This window comes from Pongo pygmaeus, chromosome 6 (genome assembly GCF_028885625.2).
Source record: "Pongo pygmaeus isolate AG05252 chromosome 6, NHGRI_mPonPyg2-v2.0_pri, whole genome shotgun sequence".
Taxonomy (NCBI): domain Eukaryota; kingdom Metazoa; phylum Chordata; class Mammalia; order Primates; family Hominidae; genus Pongo; species Pongo pygmaeus.
Window position 1 is genome coordinate 49,786,488 of NC_072379.2, and position 21,985 is coordinate 49,808,472.

At 40.5% G+C, this 21,985-nt stretch overlaps 1 protein-coding gene across 2 annotated transcripts in view; it reads left to right on the top strand.

Annotated features, from left to right (window-relative positions):
• The first annotated feature begins 2,396 nt into the window (after positions 1-2,396).
• AOAH (acyloxyacyl hydrolase) overlaps positions 2,397-21,985 on the top strand; it is a 210,607-nt gene continuing 191,018 nt past the window's right edge. Inside the window, exon 1 of one of the 2 annotated variants that reach the window (XM_054493687.1) lies at positions 2,397-2,870. In XM_054493687.1, the coding sequence (XP_054349662.1) occupies positions 2,744-2,870 (127 nt within the window). In that variant the 5' untranslated portion in view covers positions 2,397-2,743. Of the gene's footprint in view, positions 3,576-21,985 lie in introns of both variants that reach the window. The other variant, XM_054493688.1, reaches the window with a different exon arrangement.

Sequence of the window (21,985 nt, forward strand, 5' to 3'; positions counted from 1 at the left end):
CAGGGGCAATGATACCAGCCAGTGTGAAGGACACCTGTGCAAATGGCAGGGTCCACTCCATCCTAGTGATGGAGAGGGATGTTTTGTTCAGTGGTCTGTGCACACGTGCACTTTGTTCCAGCTTCTGTTGGTGAAATCACTTTCTGATTTCTGCATTCTTCCTTTGATCTTGCCCGGTAAGAACTCACCCTCCAAGCATGAAAAATCCTTCCATTATTGAAAACCTATGTGTCAGGTTTTACCATGACATATTCCTACGAAGTAGATAGTCTCACCTCCCTTTTCCAGCTGAGGACTCTCACCTCTGGAAACAGGAAGGGGCTTGCTCAATACTGCACAGCTAAGTCAGCGACTCCCACTGTGACCAGCCCCGAAGCCCGAGCACACCAGAGAGTTTCAGAGCCGACCATCCCTGGGATGGTTGTGAATGGAACTGCCTGGCCCACATACATGCGATGAAGGGCACAAAACTTGCATTTCCTGCATACCTAGAAATCCCTCTCACTCTAAGAGTTTCCAGACCTGCTCGCAGCTATACATTGAGACCAGGAGAGCCTCAAGAGGCCCAAAGCCTGTGTCAAATGCTCTTCCAGAAGCCCTCAGGAGAGTCCTCACCCATTTATGGATTAGACAAACTAGACCACACACTCCTGGAGTGCTGCAGCACAGCTGGAAGGTATTCAATAAATCCTCCCTTTTCGTGTCCTCACCATTTGCCATGTATGACATGTTGGCCTACAACTACCATGGGTGTCTTGGAATTCTCTTGAAGCTGGTCTGGGGTGCAGGTTTCATCACACTCCTGCTAGGGTCATAGCCAGATGCACTAAGCACTTACTTCTTGCCAGCCTTGCTGCTTTGTTGTTTGGATACATCATCTATTTGAGTGCTTCCAGCAGTGCAATGGAGCAGGTATTACCATTATCCCAATAGAAATGAGCTACTTGGGAGGCTGAGGTGGGAAGGTCACTTGAACCCGGGAGGTCAACACTGCAGTGAGCTGTGATCACACCACTGCACTCCAGCCTGGATGAAAAAGCAAGGCCCTGTCTCAAAAAACAAACAAACAAACAACAACAACAAAACAAGACACTGAAGGGGGGAAAGTTACATCACTGGTCTAATATATTACTCAGAATAAAAAGTAGATATGACATGTAAACATGAGCCTTTCTGTCTTCACAATCTGAGTTCCTAATCAGTCCTTTATTTAGCCTCCCTTGGAAGTCTCTGGAACTTCTCTAGGCCTCACCCCTGTGGTGGTCCTAGTGACCCCAGAGCTCCCCTTAGTCACAGAGTGAAGGACTGAAGCAGCAGCACCTTAGAGTCAGAGGAAGTCACAGGCCCATGGACACCCAACGATATCCTCGGTATCGGGCTGGAGGTGTAATTAGGGAAACACTCTGACTTGTGCTATCTCTGCTGCAGGTTTGGGAATTGTAGCCCCATCGGTGCTTGTAAGACTAATGACTGCACAAGAAATCTTCAAACCATAAAAACTGGTATTTCCTACATCCTGGAAAGGATGCTACTCTAAAACTTTGCTTGCTACTCCAAATGCTATTTTTTAATTGCTAACAATTTAGATAGCTTCTATAATATTTCAAAATTTGTAATAAGCTCCCTCAGAGCCTAAGCAGAGAGAAACAGAATCACATGACCTCCTACACTTACCTAGACTGTGGTACTTTGGCCCTGTCCTCTTATCTTGACTGAGAATGGCATATGATTTTGTTGTATCTTATTTTAGAGAGAAACACTTAGATTATATGTCTTTTATCTATGATCTGGTTCCGATTTTTTTTTCTCCTCAGAAAGACAGTGTTCAGTTTTATTCTTCAGAGTAGAAAATCAGTCTCTTAACAAATCGTCCACAAAACACACTTTGAAATTCTGGAGAAAAAAAAAGATGCATTGTGCACAGCCTAGCGACTATGAATTGATTAATTCTAACCCATGTTTTTTCTCATTAGATCTAAAATCCCACCATGCTAACTGCCCATTATTTTCTGCACTGCTTATTTTCTGCACACCAAATCAAAGGCCTTGACCCTTCAAGGAATAACCCAATTTCTCCAGAGGAAAGATATTATTTGACCAGAATATCCTTTTACAACAAAATAAGGATCACAACCTTACCATATAAAGCTGTTGAAAACAAGACTAAATAAGTTCTGAATGTAACCAATTAGAATTTCTACAATATGTGGGTGCTGCTGATCAAATTGTTAAAGGGTTGTGTGCTTGTGGATTAGTTTTTCTCTCTTTTTTCTTCTCAGTTTTAGCTTTAGTTTTGTTTTGTTTTGCAAGAATGAAAGGGGAAGTGCCTCCTAACCAACCCAACAGATCAGTTCCGGCAAGCCTCGTGGCTCGTGGGGTTTATGGTCACTGACTTCACTGAGCCAGGGAGCACGGAAGTTGCTGCCACTGTGCAACTTGGGTTTTCTTTATCCTGCAGTCTTTACTTCAGCAGAACTGCACACCAGAGACTCCCTCCCGCTCTTCCTGTGTGGCTCTCTCAGGGTCCAACAAGAGCAAGCTGTGGGTCTGTGAGTGTTTATGTGTGCTTTTATTCACTTCACACTTATTGAAAAGTGTGTATGTGAGAGGGTGGGGTGTGTGTGTCAAAGAGAGTGAGGAAGAGAAGGAGAGAGAGATCAATTGATTCTGCAGCCTCAGCTCCAGCATCCCTCAGTTGGGAGCTGCCGAAGCCAGGTGATCACTTGGGGTGCATAGCTCAGAGATGCAGTCCCCCTGGAAAATCCTTATGGTGGCGCCTCTATTCTTGCTCCTGTCTCTTCAGTCCTCGGCCTTTCCAGCCAACGATGACCAGTCCAGGCCTAGCCACTCGAATGGGCACACCTGTGTAGGTATGTAAATAAATATTTTTGTATTTTCTATATAGACATAACAATGGGGTCCAATACTTTGCTTGCATAATAAATCACATATTTTATTACATCAAGAGTTGTAAGATTCCAAGTAAGGCACCAGTAACCTCACTGACATAGAGAAATGTAGAGTCTAAGAGTAGACATTGACACTACATACATCTATGTGAATAAAAACCATACTAGTTTAAATTGGGCATAAAATTCTTCCACCTCATTGGCGATTAGAATTTTTTCTTCTTGTATAGGTAGCTATTATTTCAGGCTATTTTAACCTGAAATTTTTACTGCTTTTCATGGGCTTTGACCTCATACAGACACATCTGAGTTTGAATCACTGCCCTCCTTCTACGCTTCTCTCCCATTTCCTACTGGCTATGGAAACCTGGAACAATGTACTTAACCCTCTCCAAGCTTCTGTGGCCTTATTGGTGAACTGAAGCGAATGAGATCCATCTCATAGGGATACCATGGAAATTGTGACCATGCATGTAAATCTGTGACGTGTGCACACAGTAAGGGCTCAACCATCTTAGCTTCCTTCTGTCTCTCAGCGAATCCAGATTTGGCGATCACCTGGAGACACTGAGCACTGATATGGCTTCCTGGCTTATCTGTTAATGAAGTGTTTTATATCCAAGAGGTTTCTTCTGTTTGGTTTTTTGGATGAGAGTAGGAAGTAAGGTAAGATCTTTGATATTCACATTGTAGCTCTCATAAAATGAGAATTCTCATAATAGTGGTGGCATTTAGATGGCACAGTCCGTGGAGCCACATAGACTCAGAACTCTGAGTAGTAAGTAATTGTTCAATGAGCAGACCTTAAAATAGATTCCTAGCTTGAGAAGCCAGGAAAATAACTCTAGGATAAGTCTGATGGCCACATGCTGCAAATAGAAAATCTGGACATGGATTCTGACACTTAGGAATTGTTTCTGGAGACAATATGGAAATATATCTGAATTAGTCCTACTTCCTCAAAATCATGGCCTCAGGTCATTGTACATGTTAGGAGATGCATCTCTACTTCCAAAGTCCTTTTTTTTTCTCTGAGATGGATTATCGCACTGTCACCTGGGCTGGAGTACAATGGTACAGTCTCAGCTCACTGCAACCTCTGCCTCCCTGGTTCACACAATTCTCCTGCCTCAGCCTCCTGAGTAGCTGGGATTACAGATGCACACCACCACACCCAGCTAATTTTTTGTATTTTTAGTAGAGATGGGGTTTCACTTTGTTGGCCACACTGGTCTCGAACTCCTGACCTCGTGATCCACCCCCTTCAGCTCCCAAAGTGCTGGGATTACAGGCATGAGCCACCGCGCCCAGCCTCCAAAGTCTTATTTTAATTAAGACCCAGATTCCCCAAGACTCTATTTTCCAGAGACCTGAAGGCAGAGGTGTATGGTCCTTAGAACCATGCCTGGGAGATCATCCTCCCCCAGTATTTGGTTTCCTTAAATAATTATTTACAACATTTTCATTTTTCTCAAAACAAAACCCTACTGTCCATCAAATGGAAATATACTTGAGAAAAGCTCAGATGAAATCAGTTTTACTTCTGGGCTCATTGCAAACTAAATGTTTGAGTTTGGGCAAGTTGTCAGGGCTGAGATCCTTGGACCTTCACTTCAGTAAAATGGACAGGAGGTACTCATTCCTTTCTCTGCCCTGTTCCCAGTGAGGTCATAGAGAGTAAGAAGGAGGTGTTGGGGAGATTTCAGGATGGGTTTGCTCTGGTTTTTCTATTGCTGCATCAAAAATTACAATAATAACCATTTTGTTGTATTATGATTTTATGGGGGAAAAATTTGTTCGAACACTGGCTGGTGATTCTTCTTCTCCATGTAGGAGTGACTGAGGTTAGGAGGTGGTATTCGGATGGTGGATTGATGGATCTGGGACTGACAAAAACAGCTTCATTCACATGTTTGGCACCTTGGGGGTGAGGGAATGGCTAGAGGGTTGGCTCATCTGGGAGTGCCATCAGAGTGCCCACACATGGCTGTCTTGGGCAGTAAGCTTTCTTACCTGGCACCTTAGGAATCCCAGAGAGAATTCCAAAAGACAGGAATTAGAAGCTGCCAATCTTTCAAGTTTTGGGTCTGGAAATGGGCACAGCATTACTTGCCATCTTCCATTGCTCAAAGCATTCACAAGTTCCTCCACCCAGACTCAAAGGGAGGGGGCAGAGACCCTTCATTTTGATGGAGTGGGTCAAGAAATGTGTGGTCATCTCTATCATTCACAGAGGTTCACTTTGGTTGCCCATACAAATTCTCACGGCCCCAAGAACTTGGAGACTCTGTTGCTGATTAGGTTTGAGGATGATTTAGCACCCATTTTCCCAGCAACTCACAACTTCAGAGGAGTCCAGTCTTGTGATGAACACTTACTGAGTACTGCCTATGTGCTGAGACAGGGGCTGAAGGTGGTCCAACTTGGTGCTTCACTATTTGAAGTTGGCTTTTAGGGGAGACAGGATTAGAAATGTGTGTGCAGGGGAGTTTATGGAGAAGTGCTCTTGGCAAAAAGACCAGCAAGAGAGGAAGGCAGTGGGGTTGGCAGGGAGAAGGTGGGCTGTGCTGCAGCCATAAAAGAAGGCCTGGTGGATCCCACTGAGAGCTCTGGGACTAAAATATAGCTCTTCAGAGTTGTTCTGAAGTAGGTGCAGGTCTTGGAATTCCCATATCAAACAGTCCCTGGATGTGACCTGACCACAGGGGAGGGCTGTAATTTTGAGACATCTCCCATTGGTGGAGACAGTTCTGGCAATGGACTGTGATGCTGGCACAATCCTTCAGACCAATGGCTCCAGAAGCTGGGGAGCGAGTGTCTCCTGATAGTGGATCCTGGGGTATACCTACTGAAAGGGTTGCATGTGGGAAGCATCTCAGGAAGCAGTGAGGTCCGCTCTCTCGCAGCTGGTGGGAAGAGGAAGAAGTGTGTGGAAGAGGGGAGAGAAGAGAAGGAATTGTTGATTGGAGTTCTTCTAACTCTACATTTGTTGCCAACACCCTAACAACTTTCTGACAAAAAGCAGGATTACATGACTTCAAACCCTCCAGCAGAAAGGTGGTCCTCAAACATTTCCGTGCACTCACTCCTCACATGGCCACTGAATATGCAAGACCCTGCACTCAGAGCCAGGGATACACAGATGAAGAAGAAGGACTTTTAGAATGTCTGTCTTCAGGAAATTCACTGTCCAGTTTAGAGGAAAACGAAAACCTGGAGCCTTGTAAAGATTACAGTCCTTTAAAATGAATGTTGAACTGGGCCCTTAGTGCCCTTGATAATACCCTTTCTCTAGAACTCTTTAAACTGCCAATGCCAGAGCCAGCAGAGCACCATGAAGCGCAGGGCAGAGGCTCACAGCTTGGAAGCGGGCACTGCGGACTCCGCTCGTAAAGCCACCTGGGGAAGGTGAAGTAATAACCTCAAAAAGAGTGTTCAAAACTTTAAGATTTTAGGCCGTGTGTGGTGGCTCACGCCTGTAATCCCAGCACTTTGGGAGGCTGAGGTGGGCAGATCACGAGGTCAGGAGATTGAGACCTTCCTGGCCAATATGGTGAAACCCTGTCTCTACTAAAAAAAAAAAAAAAAAAAAAAAAAAGTATATATAGATATACAAAAATTAGCAGGACGTGGTGGTGCATGCCTGAAGTCCCCACTACTCAGGGGGCTGAGGCAGAAGAATCGCTTGAACCCAGGAGGCAGAGGTTGCAGTGAGCCGAGATCACATCACCACACTCCAGCCTGGGCGATAGAGCGAGACTCCATCTCAAAAAAAAAAACAAAAAACTTTAGAATTCTAGAAACATTTCTACCTGAATATTTCTAGTCAAAGAAGGAAGCTTCAGTTATCTCAAAGATTCTGTTGCACTCACCTGCTTGCTGAAAGAACCCAGGCCACAGAAACTTTTCTGAGCAAAATGTGATTAGGCAGCTGGATTTCTGATCATCCCAACTGAGCAAGGATGATTCATCCTTTTTTTTTTTTTTTTTTTTTTTAATAAAGACAAAGTCCTACTCTATCACCCAGGCTACAGCGCAGTGGTACAATTATAGCACACTGAAGCCTCAACAGCCCAGGCTCTAGTGATCCTCCCACCTCAGCCTCCTGTGTAACTGGGACTACAGATGCACACCACCATGCCTGCCTAATTGTTTTATTTTTATTTTTGTGGAGACAGGGTCTCATTATGTTGTCCAGGCTGGTCTCAAACTTCTGGGCCCAAGCAATCTGTCTGCCTCAGCCTCCCAAAGTGCTGGGATTATAAGCATGGGCCACCGTATTCAGCCCTCTTCATTTTTGTTAGTTGTCAGCTGTCTTTCAATTGCTATTCCAACATAAATTCTTACCTTGATCATAAAAGGATATCCTTGCCTTGATTTGTAAGATCATAATAACATAAAATATTTATATCACCTTCCCAACACACAGAAGAAGTTCTTCCTTCCTATTTTTCATCAAGATCAACTGAACTAGTTGGGTTTCATCCATTTTTATGAAGATTATTGTTGAGTAATCATATTTGCTTCTTACTCATAAAGTTTGTTTTGCTACTGATCTCCCCAGCACTTCTCTGTGGGGTAGTACCTTCCATCTTTTCTCTGACTTCAATGTGGACTAACTGGAGTGATGCCTGGAGAAAGTCACTACAGCCAAGTGCTCTTCAGCCACACAAATTACATTTGCGAGTTAATAATTATAATAATTGCCAACATTTATTGGACACTGACTGTATGATAAGCCATCTTCCAAAAGATTTATGTGTATTAACCCATTTAATCATTACGATGACCTTATGAAGTCTGTATTATCATTATCCTTATTTGGTAGGTGAAAAAACAAAGACAGAAATTAATAACTTGTTCAAGGTTACATAGTTAGTTAAAACTTGGCTTATTCCTCGCTTTAATTGTGATTATGTTATTGTTGACATGATTAAATCAGGGTAAAATATTTTTCCCATATTGTTTTAAATAACAGCTTTATTGAGAAATATAATTCATGTATCATAAAGTTCACTCTTTTAAAGTGTAAAAGTGGCATTTAGTACATTCATGAGTTGTGCATTGATCACCAATATCTAATTCCAGAACACTTCACTGCTACCCCCAAAAATTCAATTCTCTTAGCAGTTACTCCCCATTTCCTTCTCTCTATAGCCCTTGGAAATCACCACTCTACTTCCTGTCTCTATGGGCATTTCACATAAATACGATAATATAAAACATGGCCTTTTGCTACAGGCCTCTTTGACTTAGCATAATGTTTTCAAGGTTCATTCATGTTGTGGCATGTATCAACCTTATTTCTTCTTACAGCTGAATAATATTCCATTGTATGGACATACTTGGTTTTGTTATTTATTCATTGTTGATGGACATTTGAGTTGTTTTCACTTCTTGGTAATTATGAATAATTCTGCTATGAATATTCATGTACAAGATTTTGTGTGGACACGTGTTTTTATTTCTTTTGGGTATATGCCTAGGAGTGGAATTTCTAGGGCATGCGGTAATTCCATCTTTAACATTTTGAGGAACTGCCAAACTATTTTCCAAGCAGCTGCACCATTTTACATTTCTACCAGTGGTGTATGAAAGTTGTAACTTCTCCACCTTCTTGCCAACACTTAGTTATTCATCATTTTGCTATCGCCATCATAGTAGCTGTGGAGTGAGATCTCATTTTTGGTTTTAATTTGTATTTCCCAAATGATAATGATGTTAGCATCTTTTCATGTGCTTATTGGCCATTTGTGTATCTTCTTTGAAAAAAAATTTCTGTTCAAATCTTTTGCCCCTCTTAAATTAGGTTTGTCTTTTTATTGTTGAATTGTAAAAGTTCTCCATATATTCGAGATACAAGTCTCTTTTCAAATATATGATTCACAAATATTTTCTCCCATTCTGTTTTTCCTTCCCCCACTTTCATAATGGTGTCCTTTCACAAACAAAATTTAGTAATTTTGATGGAGTCCAGTGTATCTATTTTTTTCTTTTGTCTCTTGTATTTTTGGTGTCATATCTAAGACCTATATTTTAAAATTGTTGTTGCAGTTATTGGTTTTCCTTTGTCATATGCCTGTTCCTTTGTCTTATTTCCCAGACACCAAGTTCCTCACCACGAATATAGCAACCAGGAGCAAAATTCCTGGGGTTGCAAGTAACGGGAATTAACTTAAACTAGGCTAAGCAAAAAAGAAAAAAAAATAAGAAGAGAAAAAGAGGAAATTTGCTTGTGAGAACTCCAAGAGTGAATTTTAGAATCAAAAGGAGAAAACAGGCCTACAAATCAAGCTAGGAAACAAAAAATGTTGGCTGCCAGGAACCCAGAGAGTTCTCTCTCCTGGCGCCTCGCCGCTGCCTCCATCTCTATACCTACAGACCAGCTGGTTTAATGCCCTCCACCCTTTGGCTGACTCCTGGCTCCCACAAGCTCTGAGTTCGTATGTGGTAGTTCAGCCCACAGAAGTGTGTTCACCTTCTGGTTACCAATTCCAGCTTCCCAGCAGAGAGAATTTGGGCTAAGTCTTTAGTTCACTGACTAATGGGCGGGTGGGAGTGGGGAGAGCTCAAAGTACAGAGATGGCTGCCAGGCTCATGGCATGAGGGGATAGCTCGCACTGAAGCAGGATATTGTTGTGACTGGAGGGATACTCCAAAAGGAGCCCTCACAGAAGTTACTGAGCTATTGAGCCTACAGACCCATCACAAACAACCTCAGCTCCAATCCCAAAGTGTAACCCCACAGTGGGGAACTAACCAGAAGACTTGAGGACGTGGCCATAAATGTATTCCCAAAGCAGATTGAAGCTGTGGAAAGCCCCAGAAGACTTGAGGACGTGGCCATAAATGTATTCCCAAAGCAGATTGAAGCTGTGGAAAGCCCCAAAGTCCTCTTCCCCAATTTACCATATTTGTTAGCACTGAACAGTATGTCCCATTTGAACACTAAGCAAATGTGGGGTCGACTATGCTTATTTATTTATTTATTTATTATACTTTAAGTTTTAGGGTACATGTGCACAACGTTACATATGTATACACGTGCCATGTTGGTGTGCTGCACCCATTAACTCATCATTTCACATTAGGTATATCTCCTAATGCTATCCCTCCCCACTCCCTCCACCCCACAACAGGCCCCGGTGTGTGATGTTCCCCTTCCTGTGTCCATGTGTTCTCATTGTTCAATTCCCACCTATGAGTGAGAATATGCTGTGTTTGGTTTTTTGTCCTTGGGATAGTTTGCTGAGAATGATGGTTTCCAGCTTCATCCATGTCCCTGCAAAGCACATGAACTCATCCTTTTTTATGGCTGCATAGTATTCCATGGTGTATATGTGCCACATTTTCTTAATCCAGTCTATCATTGTTGGACATTTGGGTTGGTTCCAAGTCTTTGCTCTTGTGAATAGTGCCGCAATAAACATACGTGCGCATGTGTCTTTATAGGAGCATGATTTATAATCCTTTCGGTGTATACCCAGTAATGGGATGGCTAGGTCAAATGTTATTTCTAGTTCTAGATCCCTGTGGAATCGCCACGCTGACTTCTACAATGGTTGAACTAGTTTACGGTCCCACCAACAGTGTAAAAGTGTTCCTATTTCTCCACATCCTCTCCAGCACCTGTTGTTTCCTGATTTTTTAATGATGATCATTCTAACTGGTGTGAGATGGTATCTCATTGTGGTTTTGATTTGCATTTCTCTGATGGTCAGTGATGAGCATTTTTTCATGTGTCGTTTGGCTGCATAAATGTCTTCTTTTGAGAAGTGTCTGTTCATATCCTTTGCCCACTTTTTGATGGGGTTGTTTGTTTTTTTCTTGTAAATTTGTTTGAGTTCATTGTAGATTCTGGATATTAGCCCTTTGTGAGATGAGTAGATTGCAAAAATTTTATCCCTTTCTGTAGGTTGCCTGTTCACTCTGATGGTAGTTTCTTTTGCTGTGCAGAAGCTCTTTAGTTTAACTAGATCCCATTTGTCAATTATGGCTTTTGTTGCCATTGCTTTTGATGTTTTAGACATGAAGTCCTTGCCCACGCCTACGTCCTGAATGGTATTGCCTAGATTTTCTTCTAGGGTTTTTATGGTTTTAGGTCTAACATTTAAGTCTTTAAATCCATCTTGAATTAATTTTTGCATAAAGTGTAAGGAAGGGATCCAGTTTCAGCTTTCTACATATGGCTAGCCAGTTTTCCCAGCACCAGTTATTAAATAGGGAATCCTTTCCCCATTGCTTGTTTTTCTCAGGTTTGTCAAAGATCAGATAGTTGTAGATATGTGGCGTTATTTCTGAGGGCTCTGTTCTGTTCCATTGGTCTAGATCTCTGTTTTGGTACCAGTACCATGCTGTTTTGGTACTGTAGCCTTGTAGTATAGTTTGAAGTCAGGTAGCGTGATGCCTCCAGCTTTGTTCTTTTGGCTTAGGATTGACTTGGCAATGCAGGCTCTTTTTTGGTTCCATTTGAACTTTAAAGTAGTTTTTTCCAATTCTGTGAAGAAAGTCATTGGTAGCTTGATGGGGATGGCATTGAATCTATAAATTACCTTGGGCAGTATGGCCATTTTCATGATATTGATTCTTCCTACCCATGAGCATGGAATGTCCTTCCATTTGTTTGTGTCCTCTTTTATTTCATTGAGCAGTGGTTTGTAGTTCTCCTTGAAGAGGTCCTTCACGTCCCTTGTAAGTTGGATTCCTAGGTATTTTATTCTCTTTGAAGCAATTGTGAATGGGAGTTCACTCATGATTTGGCTCTCTGTTTGTCTGTTATTGGTGTATAAGAATGCTTGTGATTTTTGCACATTGATTTTGTATCCTGAGACTTTGCTGAAGTTGCCTATCAGCTTAAGGAGATTTTGGGCTGAGATGATGGGGTTTTCTAGATATACAATCATGTCATCTGCAAACAGGAACAATTTGACTTCCTCTTTTCCCAATTGAATGCCCTTTATTTCCTTCTCCTGCCTGATTGCCCTGGCCAGAACTTCCAACACTATTTTGAATAGGACTGGTGAGAGAGGGCATCCCTGTCTTATGCCCGTTTTCAAAGGGAATGCTTCCAGTTTTTGCCCATTCAGTATGATATTGGCTGTGGGTTTGCCATAGATAGCTCTGCTCTTATTATTTTGAGATATGTCCCATCAATACCTAATTTATTGAGAGTTTTTAGCATGAAGGGTTGTTGAATTTTGTCAAAGGCCTTTTCTGCATCTATTGAGATAATCATGTGGTTTTTGTCTTTGGTTCTGTTTATATGCTGGATTATGTTTATTGATTTGCATATGTTGAACCAGCCTTGCATCCCAGGGATGAAGCCCACTTGGTCATGGTGGATAAGCTTTTTGATATGAGGCCGGATTTTGTTTGCCAGTATTTTATTGAGGATTTTTGCATCGATGTTCATCAGGGATATTGGTCTAAAATTCTCTTTTTTGGTTGTGTCTCTGCCAGGGTTTGGTATCGGGATGATGCTGGCCTCATAAAATGAGTTAGGGAGGATTCCCTCTTTTTCTATTGATTGGAATAGTTTCAGAAGGGATGGTACCAGTTCCTCCTTGTACCTCTGGTAGAATTCGGCTGTGAATCCATCTGGTCCTGGACTTTTTTTGGGTGGTAAGCTGTTAATTATTGCCTCAATTTCAGAGCCTGTTATTGGTCTATTCAGAGATTCAACTTCTTCCTGGTTTAGTCTTGGGAGGGTGTATGTGTCAAGGAATTTATCCATTTCTTCTAGATTTTCTAGTTTATTTGCGTAGAGGTGTTTATAGCATTCTCTGATGGTAGTTTGTATTTCTGTGGGATTGGTGGTGATATCCCCTTTATCATTTTTTATTGTGTCTATTTGATTCTTCTCTCTTTTCTTCTTTATTAGTCTTGCTAGCGGTTTATCAATTTTGTTGATCTTTTCAAAAAACCAGCTCCTGGATTCATTGATTTTTTGAAGGGTTTTTTGTGTCTCTATTTCCTTCAGTTCTGCTCCGATCTTAGCTATTTCTTGCCCTCTGCTAGCTTTTGAATGTGTTTGCTCTTGCTTCTCTAGTTCTTTTAATTGTGATGTTAGGGTGTCAATGTTGGATCTTTCCTGCTTTCTCTTGTGGGCATTTAGTGCTATAAATTTCCCTCTACACACTGCTTTGAATGTGTCCCAGAGATTCTGGTATGTTGTGTCTTTGTTCTCGTTGGTTTCAAAGAACATCTTTATTTCTGCCTTCATTTCATTATGTACCCAGTAGTCATTCAGGAGCAGGTTGTTCAGTTTCCATGTAGTTGAGCGGTTTTGAGTGAGTTTCTTAATCCTGAGTTCTAGTTTGATTGCACTGTGGTCTGAGAGACAGTTTGTTATAATTTCTGTTCTTTTACATTTGCTGAGGAGTGCTTTACTTCCAACTATGTGGTCAGTTTTGGAATAGGTGTGGTGTGGTGCTGAAAAGAATGTATATTCTGTTGATTTGGGGTGGAGAGTTCTGTAGATGTCTATTAGGTCTGCTTGGTGCAGAGCTGAGTTCAATTCCTGGATATCCTTGTTAACTTTCTGTCTCGTTGATTTGTCTAATGTTGACAGTGGGGTGTTAAAGTCTCCCATTATTATTGTGTGGGAGTCTAAGTCTCTTTGTAGGTCTCTAAGGACTTGCTTTATGAATCTGGGTGCTCCTGTATTGGGTGCATATATATTTAGGATAGTTAGCTCTTCTCGTTGAATTGATCCCTTTACCATTATGTAATGGCCTTCTTTGTCTCTTTTGATCTTTGTTGGTTTAAAGTCTGTTTTATGAGAGACTAGGATTGCAACTCCTGCCTTTTTTTGTTTTCCATTTGCTTGGTAGATCTTCCTCCATCCCTTTATTTTGAGCCTATGTGTGTCTCTGCATGTGAGATGGGTTTCCTGAATACAGCATACTGATGGGTCTTGACTCTTTATCCAATTTTCCAGTCTGTGTCTTTTAATTGGAGCATTTAGCCCATTTACATTTAAGGTTAATATTGTTATGTGTAAATATGATCCTGTCATTATGATGTTAGCTGGTTATTTTGCTCGTTAGTTGATGCAGTTTCTTCCTAGCCTCGATGGTCTTTACAGTTTGGCATGTTTTTGCAGTGGCTGGTACTGGTTGTTCCTTTCCATGTTTAGTGCTTCCTTCAGGAGCTCTTTTAGGGCAGGCCTGGTGGTGACAAAATCTCTCAGCTTTTGCTTATCTGTAAAGTATTTTATTTCTCCTTCACTTATGAAGCTTAGTTTGGCTGGATATGAAATTCTGGGCTGAAAATTCTTTTCTTTAAGAACGTTGAATATTGGCCCCCACTCTCTTCTGGCTTGTAGAGTTTCTGCTGAGAGATCCGCTGTTAGTCTGATGGGATTCCTTTTGTGGGTAACCTGGGGGTTGACTATGCTTCAACAGGCTGTGCCTCTTTCTGCCACTTTTCAAATGTTGCAGAATCAATAATAAGACATGTTCATTTTTGCAAAACATTTCTTTACATGGGTGATTTAGGGGGAAAATAATCCTTGTGTTTCTAAGTCATTGACATTTAAATTAGTTCACTGAATGTTCGTTTTTTTAAAAGCACTATTTGGTACTCAGAAAGCTTTTTAAAAGGTTAAGAAAAAACCTGACTTTTTCCCTTAATCACATTTGGTTAAATATAAAATGCCTTCAGTGTCAGGTTATAATCCCATCTCCACACCCGCATACCACACACAGAGTGGTCCAAGATGACTTCATAGTTTGATTGATGAACAGACAGAGGTTGGCCGCATAATTTCAAGCCAATGTGAGCAATAAAATAACAGCGTCACTGACAAGAATAGGAAGGATTTAGACAGAGCCAACAGAAGGTTGAAAATTTATTATCACAACTTAGACACACAGAAATTTCACTCTTTCTATTTCTCTGTAACTAAATGCTTGTTCATAAGACACTGTTTCTGCTGATAGCAGAAAACATTTCATCTTGCCATTTATGTGGTTAAATTTAGTCTCCTTTGGTAACTAGCTTTTCCTCTTCCTTCCCTCCTCTGTGAGAGTTGATCTTAGTTCTCCAGGAGGACTTACCTGTCACTCTGATGTTCATGGTTCTCAGCCTTTGGAGGTGGTCTCTGTCCTCAGCCCTAAGAGCACCAGCAATTGAAGTTTTGGGGTTGGTGGGGTTCATGGTCTTGGCTTAGCCACGCAATCTGGACATTGGCCCTGCATCTGACCTACCACACGTTCCACCCTCACGGGTCAGGCAGATCCTCGAGGTCTAGCTGGACCACTCTTGTTCTCTGGACACAGCTACTGCCCTCTGCACGTGCCCTTTACCGTGGCAGTTCCCATACACTCTCTCTTCTCCATAATCTCCTACCTTTGTTTTTAAATTATCATTGCATTTAACCCCAACTTTAGCACAAATGGTAGGTTTCTGATCATCTGAATTTTTCACCACCTGTCTGCCTCTCTCTTTCCTGGATTGCTCTGAGGTCAAAACCTGAAGAGAAAGACCACAGGGACACTCTTGAGGAGGGCCTGTGACTTTGGGGAAAGGTCACACAGTGAGCAATACCGAAAGAATCCATGACGACAGCATGCTGTGCTTCAGGAACAAAGGAAGTAATTTTTTTTTGTAAATGTATTAATACTGTAGGTAAGAATACAGAACATTTTAAAATTTGTTATGGAAAAGGGGAAAAAGAAAAAGTTGTAAAGCATTCAGCAGAGTAAAATCCCCATTAAGTTATAATGTGCCTACCTCTCTATTGACAGAGCTATTTTCCTAGATAGAATGAATGCCAAAATAGTCATAGTGATTATATGGCTGTCTCTAAATGAAGACGTTACTAGTGATTTATATTTCCTTCTCAGTAATTTTTTTAATTTTCCACACTTTCTATAATGTGCTTATGGAAGCAATAGTAAGGCATGGGGTTAAGACCTGCAGAGTGTGGGGCTCTCAGATTTGAATCCTGGTTCTGCCACTCTGTACAAATGTGACGTTGGGGACATAGCTTCACCCTCGGCACCACCTCACTCCCCTCATCTGCAAAATGAGAATTACACAGGGTGATGTGAACAGCCTGTCACTTAGAACTGTGCTTGGTACATAGCAAAGACACAAAGGGGTTGTGATTATCTATTCTTTTGGAAATCAAGAAAGAAATGCATAGAAATTGTGCTCTAGAAGTTGTGAAATTAAACCTATTGTAAGGCAAAAAGTCCTGAGTAACTGAATAATTTCATGCCAACCTGTATCTTAAGTAAATAGAAATTCTCAAATCTTGGGTGTTTCAAAGGAAGATTAATTTATAAAGAAAGATTGCACAGTGTCTTAGCTTTCTATTGCTCTGTGATAAATTGCCACACACTTATCAGCTTAAATCAACACAAATTTATTATCTCACAGTTTCTGCACATCAGAAGCCTGGACGTAACATAATTGAGTTCCCTGCTCAGAGTTTTACAAGGCTGAAGTCAAAATGTTGGTCAGGGCTTCGGTCTGATTTCAGACTATGGTCCTCTTGCAAGTTCACTGGTTGTTGGCAGAATACGGTTCCTTGCAGTTGCCAGACTGAACTCCCATTTGCTTCCCAGCCATCAGTTAGGGATCACTCTTAATAACTAGATTCTGCCCCTTTTCCTAGGGAGTGAGTAGCATAGCTATTTCTTTCTTTCAAAACCAGCTAGAGAAAACTCTACATTTAAAGGGTTCCCTGAATATGCCTGGCCCATCTAGGAAAATCTTGATTACCCCAAAATAAACTGATTGGAGTCCTTAATTACATATGCAGAATCCTTTTGTCATTGCGATGTAACAGAATATAACCGTGGAAGTGATATCCAGTCATTTTCACAGGTTCTGCCCTTATTCAGAGTAGGGAATTAAGTAAGATGTGTTCACCAGGAGGCAGAAATATTATAATTCTACCTACCACACATACAAATGCTTTTAAAAGACCAAAAAGAGCCTTCAAACTTAACACCCAGATAATATCACAAGAGATAATTTATGTGACTTAGTTCCAAAGCGATTCACCAAATAGACATGAATACATAATGGAAATCAATAGATGAAGATTAAGTTGCAGACTGAACAAGTTTTTTGGGGTTTGGGGGTTTTTGGGGGTTTGGGTTTGTTTATGGTTTTTTGTTTTTTATATGCAAGCTTTTTCTCATGGATTTCACACTCTGGAAATTTGGAAAGAAAACATAATCACTCCAATGTCATACCTTTTGGCTTATAAAACAGCTGTTTTTCAATGTTAGGAAAATCCTTGCCTGAATGTTGCTTTGGAAAAAAAAAAAAATCTGTCTTTTACAATGACCCTTGCAATTTAACAAAATGCAAATGTAATTAGAGAAGTCTAACTTGCTCTTTGGAACCTAAAATCCCTAGGCTCCTTCAGATAAAAATAAGTACAAAAGAGAATTCTGATGATGATCGCATGAAGGTGTTAGAAATTCCTCTGTGCAAAAGACTAAGTATAAAACTGGAAAAATTGTCACAAGCATTTCAGGGCGCAGGAAGTCATCAGTGGCATACAATGAATTGAGAAATATTTATTTTTGAAAAACTGCATGAACTTCAGTAAAAGCAATGATACTGTGGCCTCCTTGCCTGAGGCTGCTCTGTCTACCCTGCCCTCAGCCTGGTTAGTGAGAACAGTAGTTTTATCACTGTGGAACTGGCTGCAAAAACCAGCTGGTTTACTGCTAATGGGACAGATGATTTCACCGAGTTGTAAAGATCCATGGCTCTCCTGGCCAAAAGTGATGGAGGCTGTTTGGAATTAACAAGCAGAACCTACAGCTTTGCTAGCTCAAAGTTTGATCCCTGATGAAGCAACGGTGATCAGCCAGAAGTTTAGCAGGGAGATCCTGGAAATAATCTGGAGAAGAGCATCATGGAAGGGCTGAGATAAGCTCTCTACATATCCCTAGTTGATTGGGAAACCATGCATGTGTGGGAGGAGACCTAAAAGAGCTCAGCAGAAAGTGAAAGCCCAGGGGAACTTGAGAACTGGCTGCCACTTAGAATATATTCCCTAGCTCACATGTGGATCGATCAACAGATGGTGACTCTTTCACTTGAACAGTTAGAGGCCATTGTAGGGTTACTACACCTTACAAGCTTGAAGTGTTTCAGCACAAGTTGCTCGATGACTCTAAGCTATGTAGACACAGGAGTGATCCTTAGAAAGCCAGGCTAATAAATGAGCAGAGATGTAAAAAACTCTACACTCCGAGGTAAACAGATCCACAGTTGAAGCCCGGAAAGTTACTAGAAAAGAAGAGACAACAACTCTTAGAAAAATAAGACAAAATCCAAAGTTGCTAAATGCATTATTTAAAACTTCCAGTTTTCAACAAAAAAAAAATTAGTAGACATGTAAAGAGACAGAAAATCGAGATCCATACTTATGAAAAAAGCAATCAATAGAAAGGGACTCTGAGTGAATTAAAGACTTCAAAGTGCTGTCATGGGGATATCCACAGAATTAAAGACCACCATAGCGAAAGAATTAAAGGAAAATATTGTGACAGTGTTCAATGTTCAGCAAATAGAAAAAATTTCAATAGAGATATAAAATTATAATAAAGATCTAAATGGAAATACTAGGCTTAAAAATCAATAATTGAAATTGAAAATATACTAGATGGGCTCAACAGAAGATTTGAGTTCAAAGAAGAAAGAATCAATGAACCTAAAAACACATCAATACAAATTATCCCAACCAAAGAATAGAGAAAATAAAGCTTGAAGAAAAATGAGCAGAGCCTCAGAAACATGTAGTATAATATCCAGTATCTCAACATTTATAAAACGGGAGTTCCAGGAGAGGAAAGAGCAAAGGGAGGAGCAAAAAGTCTTTGAAAATGTAATGATTAACACCTTTTTAAAAATGAGGGAAAGGCCAGGTGCAGTGGCTCACACCTGTAATCCCAGAATTTTGAGAGGCCAAGGTGGAAGGATCACTTGAGTCCCAGAGTTCAAGACAAGCCTGGGCAACGTAACAAGACTCCATCTTTACAAAAAATAAAAAATTAGCCCAGCGTGGTGATATGTAACCAGCTACTCCAGAGGCTGAGGTGGGAGGATCTCTTGAGCCTGGGAGACAGAAAAAGACCCTGTCTGTTTAAAAGAAAAAGAAAAGAAAAGAAAAGAAAAACATTAGCCTACAGATCCAAGAATCTCAAGAAACTCCAAATAAACAAAGAGAAGTAAATCTTGATACCTTATAGTCAAACTCAAACTTCTGAAAACCAAATACAACCTAAAAATCTTGAAAGCACAAACAGAAAAATGACTTATCCCTTACAGGAAAACAGTAATATGACTAATGGCTGAACTTTCGTCAGAACTTTGTAGGCCAGAAGGTAGTAAAATGACATGCAGCACTTCTTTTTATTGTGCTTCATTTTATTGCACTTTGCAGATACTGCATTTTTTACAAATTGGAGGTTTATGGCAACCTTCTGCCAAACAAGTCTATCGGCAACATTTTTCCAACAGCATGTGCTCACTTCATGTCTCTGTGTCACATTTTGGTAATTCTCAGGATATTTCAAACTTTTTCATTATTATTATATCTGTAGTGTGGCTCTGTGTTCAGTGAACTTTGATGTTACTATTGTAATTGTTTCGGGGTGCCATGAACCACACCCATATAAGACAGCAACCTTAATTGATAAATGTATGTGTTCTGACTGTTCCACCAACTAGCTATTTCCCCATCTCTGCCCCTCTCCACTGCCCTCCCTATTCCCTGAGACACAACAATATTAACATTAGGCCAGTTAGTAACCCTACAATGGCCTCTAACTGCCCAAGTGAAAGAAAGAGTCACACATATCTCACTTTAAATCAAAAGCCAGAAATTATTATGCTTAGTGAGGAGGCATGTCAAAAGCCAAGACAGGCCTCATGCCAAACAGTTAGCCAAGTGGTGAATGCCAAAAAAAAAGAAAAGAGAAAGTTATTGAAAAAAAATTTAAAGCACTATTCCACTAAACACACCAATGATAAGAAAGTGAAACAGCCTTATCGTTGATGTGGAGAAAACTTTTCGTGGTCTAGATAGAATATCAAACCACTCATGCTATTCCCCTAAGCCAAAGCCTAATCCAGAGCAAGACCCTAGCTCTCTTCAGTTCTATGAAGGCTAGGAGAGGTGAGGAAGCTGGAAAAAAAAGTATAAAACTATCAGAGGTTTAAGGAAAGAAGCTATCTCCATAACATAAAAGTGCAAGGTGAAGGAACACATGCTGATGTAGAAGCTACAGCAAGTTATCCAAAAAATCTAGCTAAGATCATTGATGAAGGTGGCTGTACTAAGCAAATGATTGTTAATGTAGACAAAATAGCCTTCTATTAGAAGATGTCATCTATATGACTTTCATAGCTAGAGGGGAGAAGTCAATACCCAGCTGCAAAGCTCCAAAGGACAAGCTGTCTCTTGTTAGGGACTAATGCAGCTGGTGACTTTAAGTCAAAGCAAATGCTTGTTTACCATAATGAAAATCCTAGGGCCCTTAGGAATTTTGCTAAATCTACTCTGCTTGTACTCTAGAAATGGAACAATAAAACTAGGATAACGGCAAATTTGTTTGTGTCTGGTTTACTGTATATTTTGAGCTCACTGTGGAGACCTACTGCTCATAAAAAAGATTTATTTCAGAATATTACTGCTCATTGACACTGCACCTGGTCATCCAAGAGCGCTGATGAAGAGGTACAAGGAGATTAATGTTATTTTCATGTCTCTAACACAGCATCTATTCTGTAGCTCATGAATCAAGAAGTCATTTTGACTTTCAAGTCTTATTATGTAAGAAATACATTTTTAATTAGATCCCATGTGTCAGTTTTGGCTTTTGTTGCCATTGCTTTTGGTGTTTTAGTAATGAAGTCTTTGCACATGCCTATGTCTTGAATGGTCTTGCCTAGGTTTTCTTCTAGGGTTTTTATGGTTTTAGGTCTTATGTTTAATCCATCTTGAGTTAATTTTTGTATAAGGTGTAAGGAAGGGGTTCATTTTCAGTTTTCTACATATGGCTAGCCAGTTTTCCCAACACTATTTATTAAATAGGGAATCCTTTCCTCATTGCTTGTTTTTCTCAGGCTTGTCGAAGATCAGATGGTTGTAGATGTGTGCTGTTATTTCTGAGGCCTCTGTTCTGTTCCATTGGTCTATATATCTGTTTTGGTACCGGTACCATGCTGTTTTGGTTACTGTAGCCTTTTGGTTACTGTAGCCCTATAGCCTTGTAGTATAGTTTGAAGTCAGGTAGCGTGATGCCTCAAGCTTTGTTCTTTTTGCTTAGGATTGTCTTGGATATACGGGCTCTTTTTTGGTTCCATATGAAATTTAAAGTAGTTTTTTTCTAATTCTGTGAAGAAAGTCAATGGTTGCTTGAGGGGAATAGCATTGAATATATAAATTACTTTGGGCAGTATGGCCATTTTCACGATATTGATTCTTCCTATCCATGAGCATGGAATGTTCTTCCATTTGTTTGTGTCCTCTCTTATTTCCTTGAGCAATGGTTTGTATTTCTACTTGAAGAGGCCCTTCACATCCCTTGTAAGTTGTATTCCTAGATATTTTATTCTCTTTGTAGCAATTGTGAATGGGAGTTTGCTCATGATTTGGCTCTCTGTTTGTCTATTATTGGTGTATTGGAATGCTTGTGATTTCTGCACATTGATTTTGTATCCTGAGACTTTGCTGAAGTTGCTTATCAGCTTAAGGAGTTTTTGGGCTGAGACGATGGGGTTTTCTAAATATACAATCATGTCATCTGCAAACAGAGATAATTTGACTTTCTCTCTTTCTGTTTGAGTACCTATTTCTCTTGCCTGATTGCATTGGCCAGAACTTCCCATACCATGTTGAATAGGAGTGGTGAGAGAGCACATCATTGTCTTGTGCCAGTTTTCAAAGGGAATGCTTCTAGCTTTTGCCCATTCAGTATGATATTGGCTGTGGGTTTGTCATAAATAGCTCTTATTATTTTGATATATGCTCCATCAATACCTAATTTATTGAGTGTTTTTAGCATGAAGGGGTGTTGAATTTTATTGAAGGCCTTTTC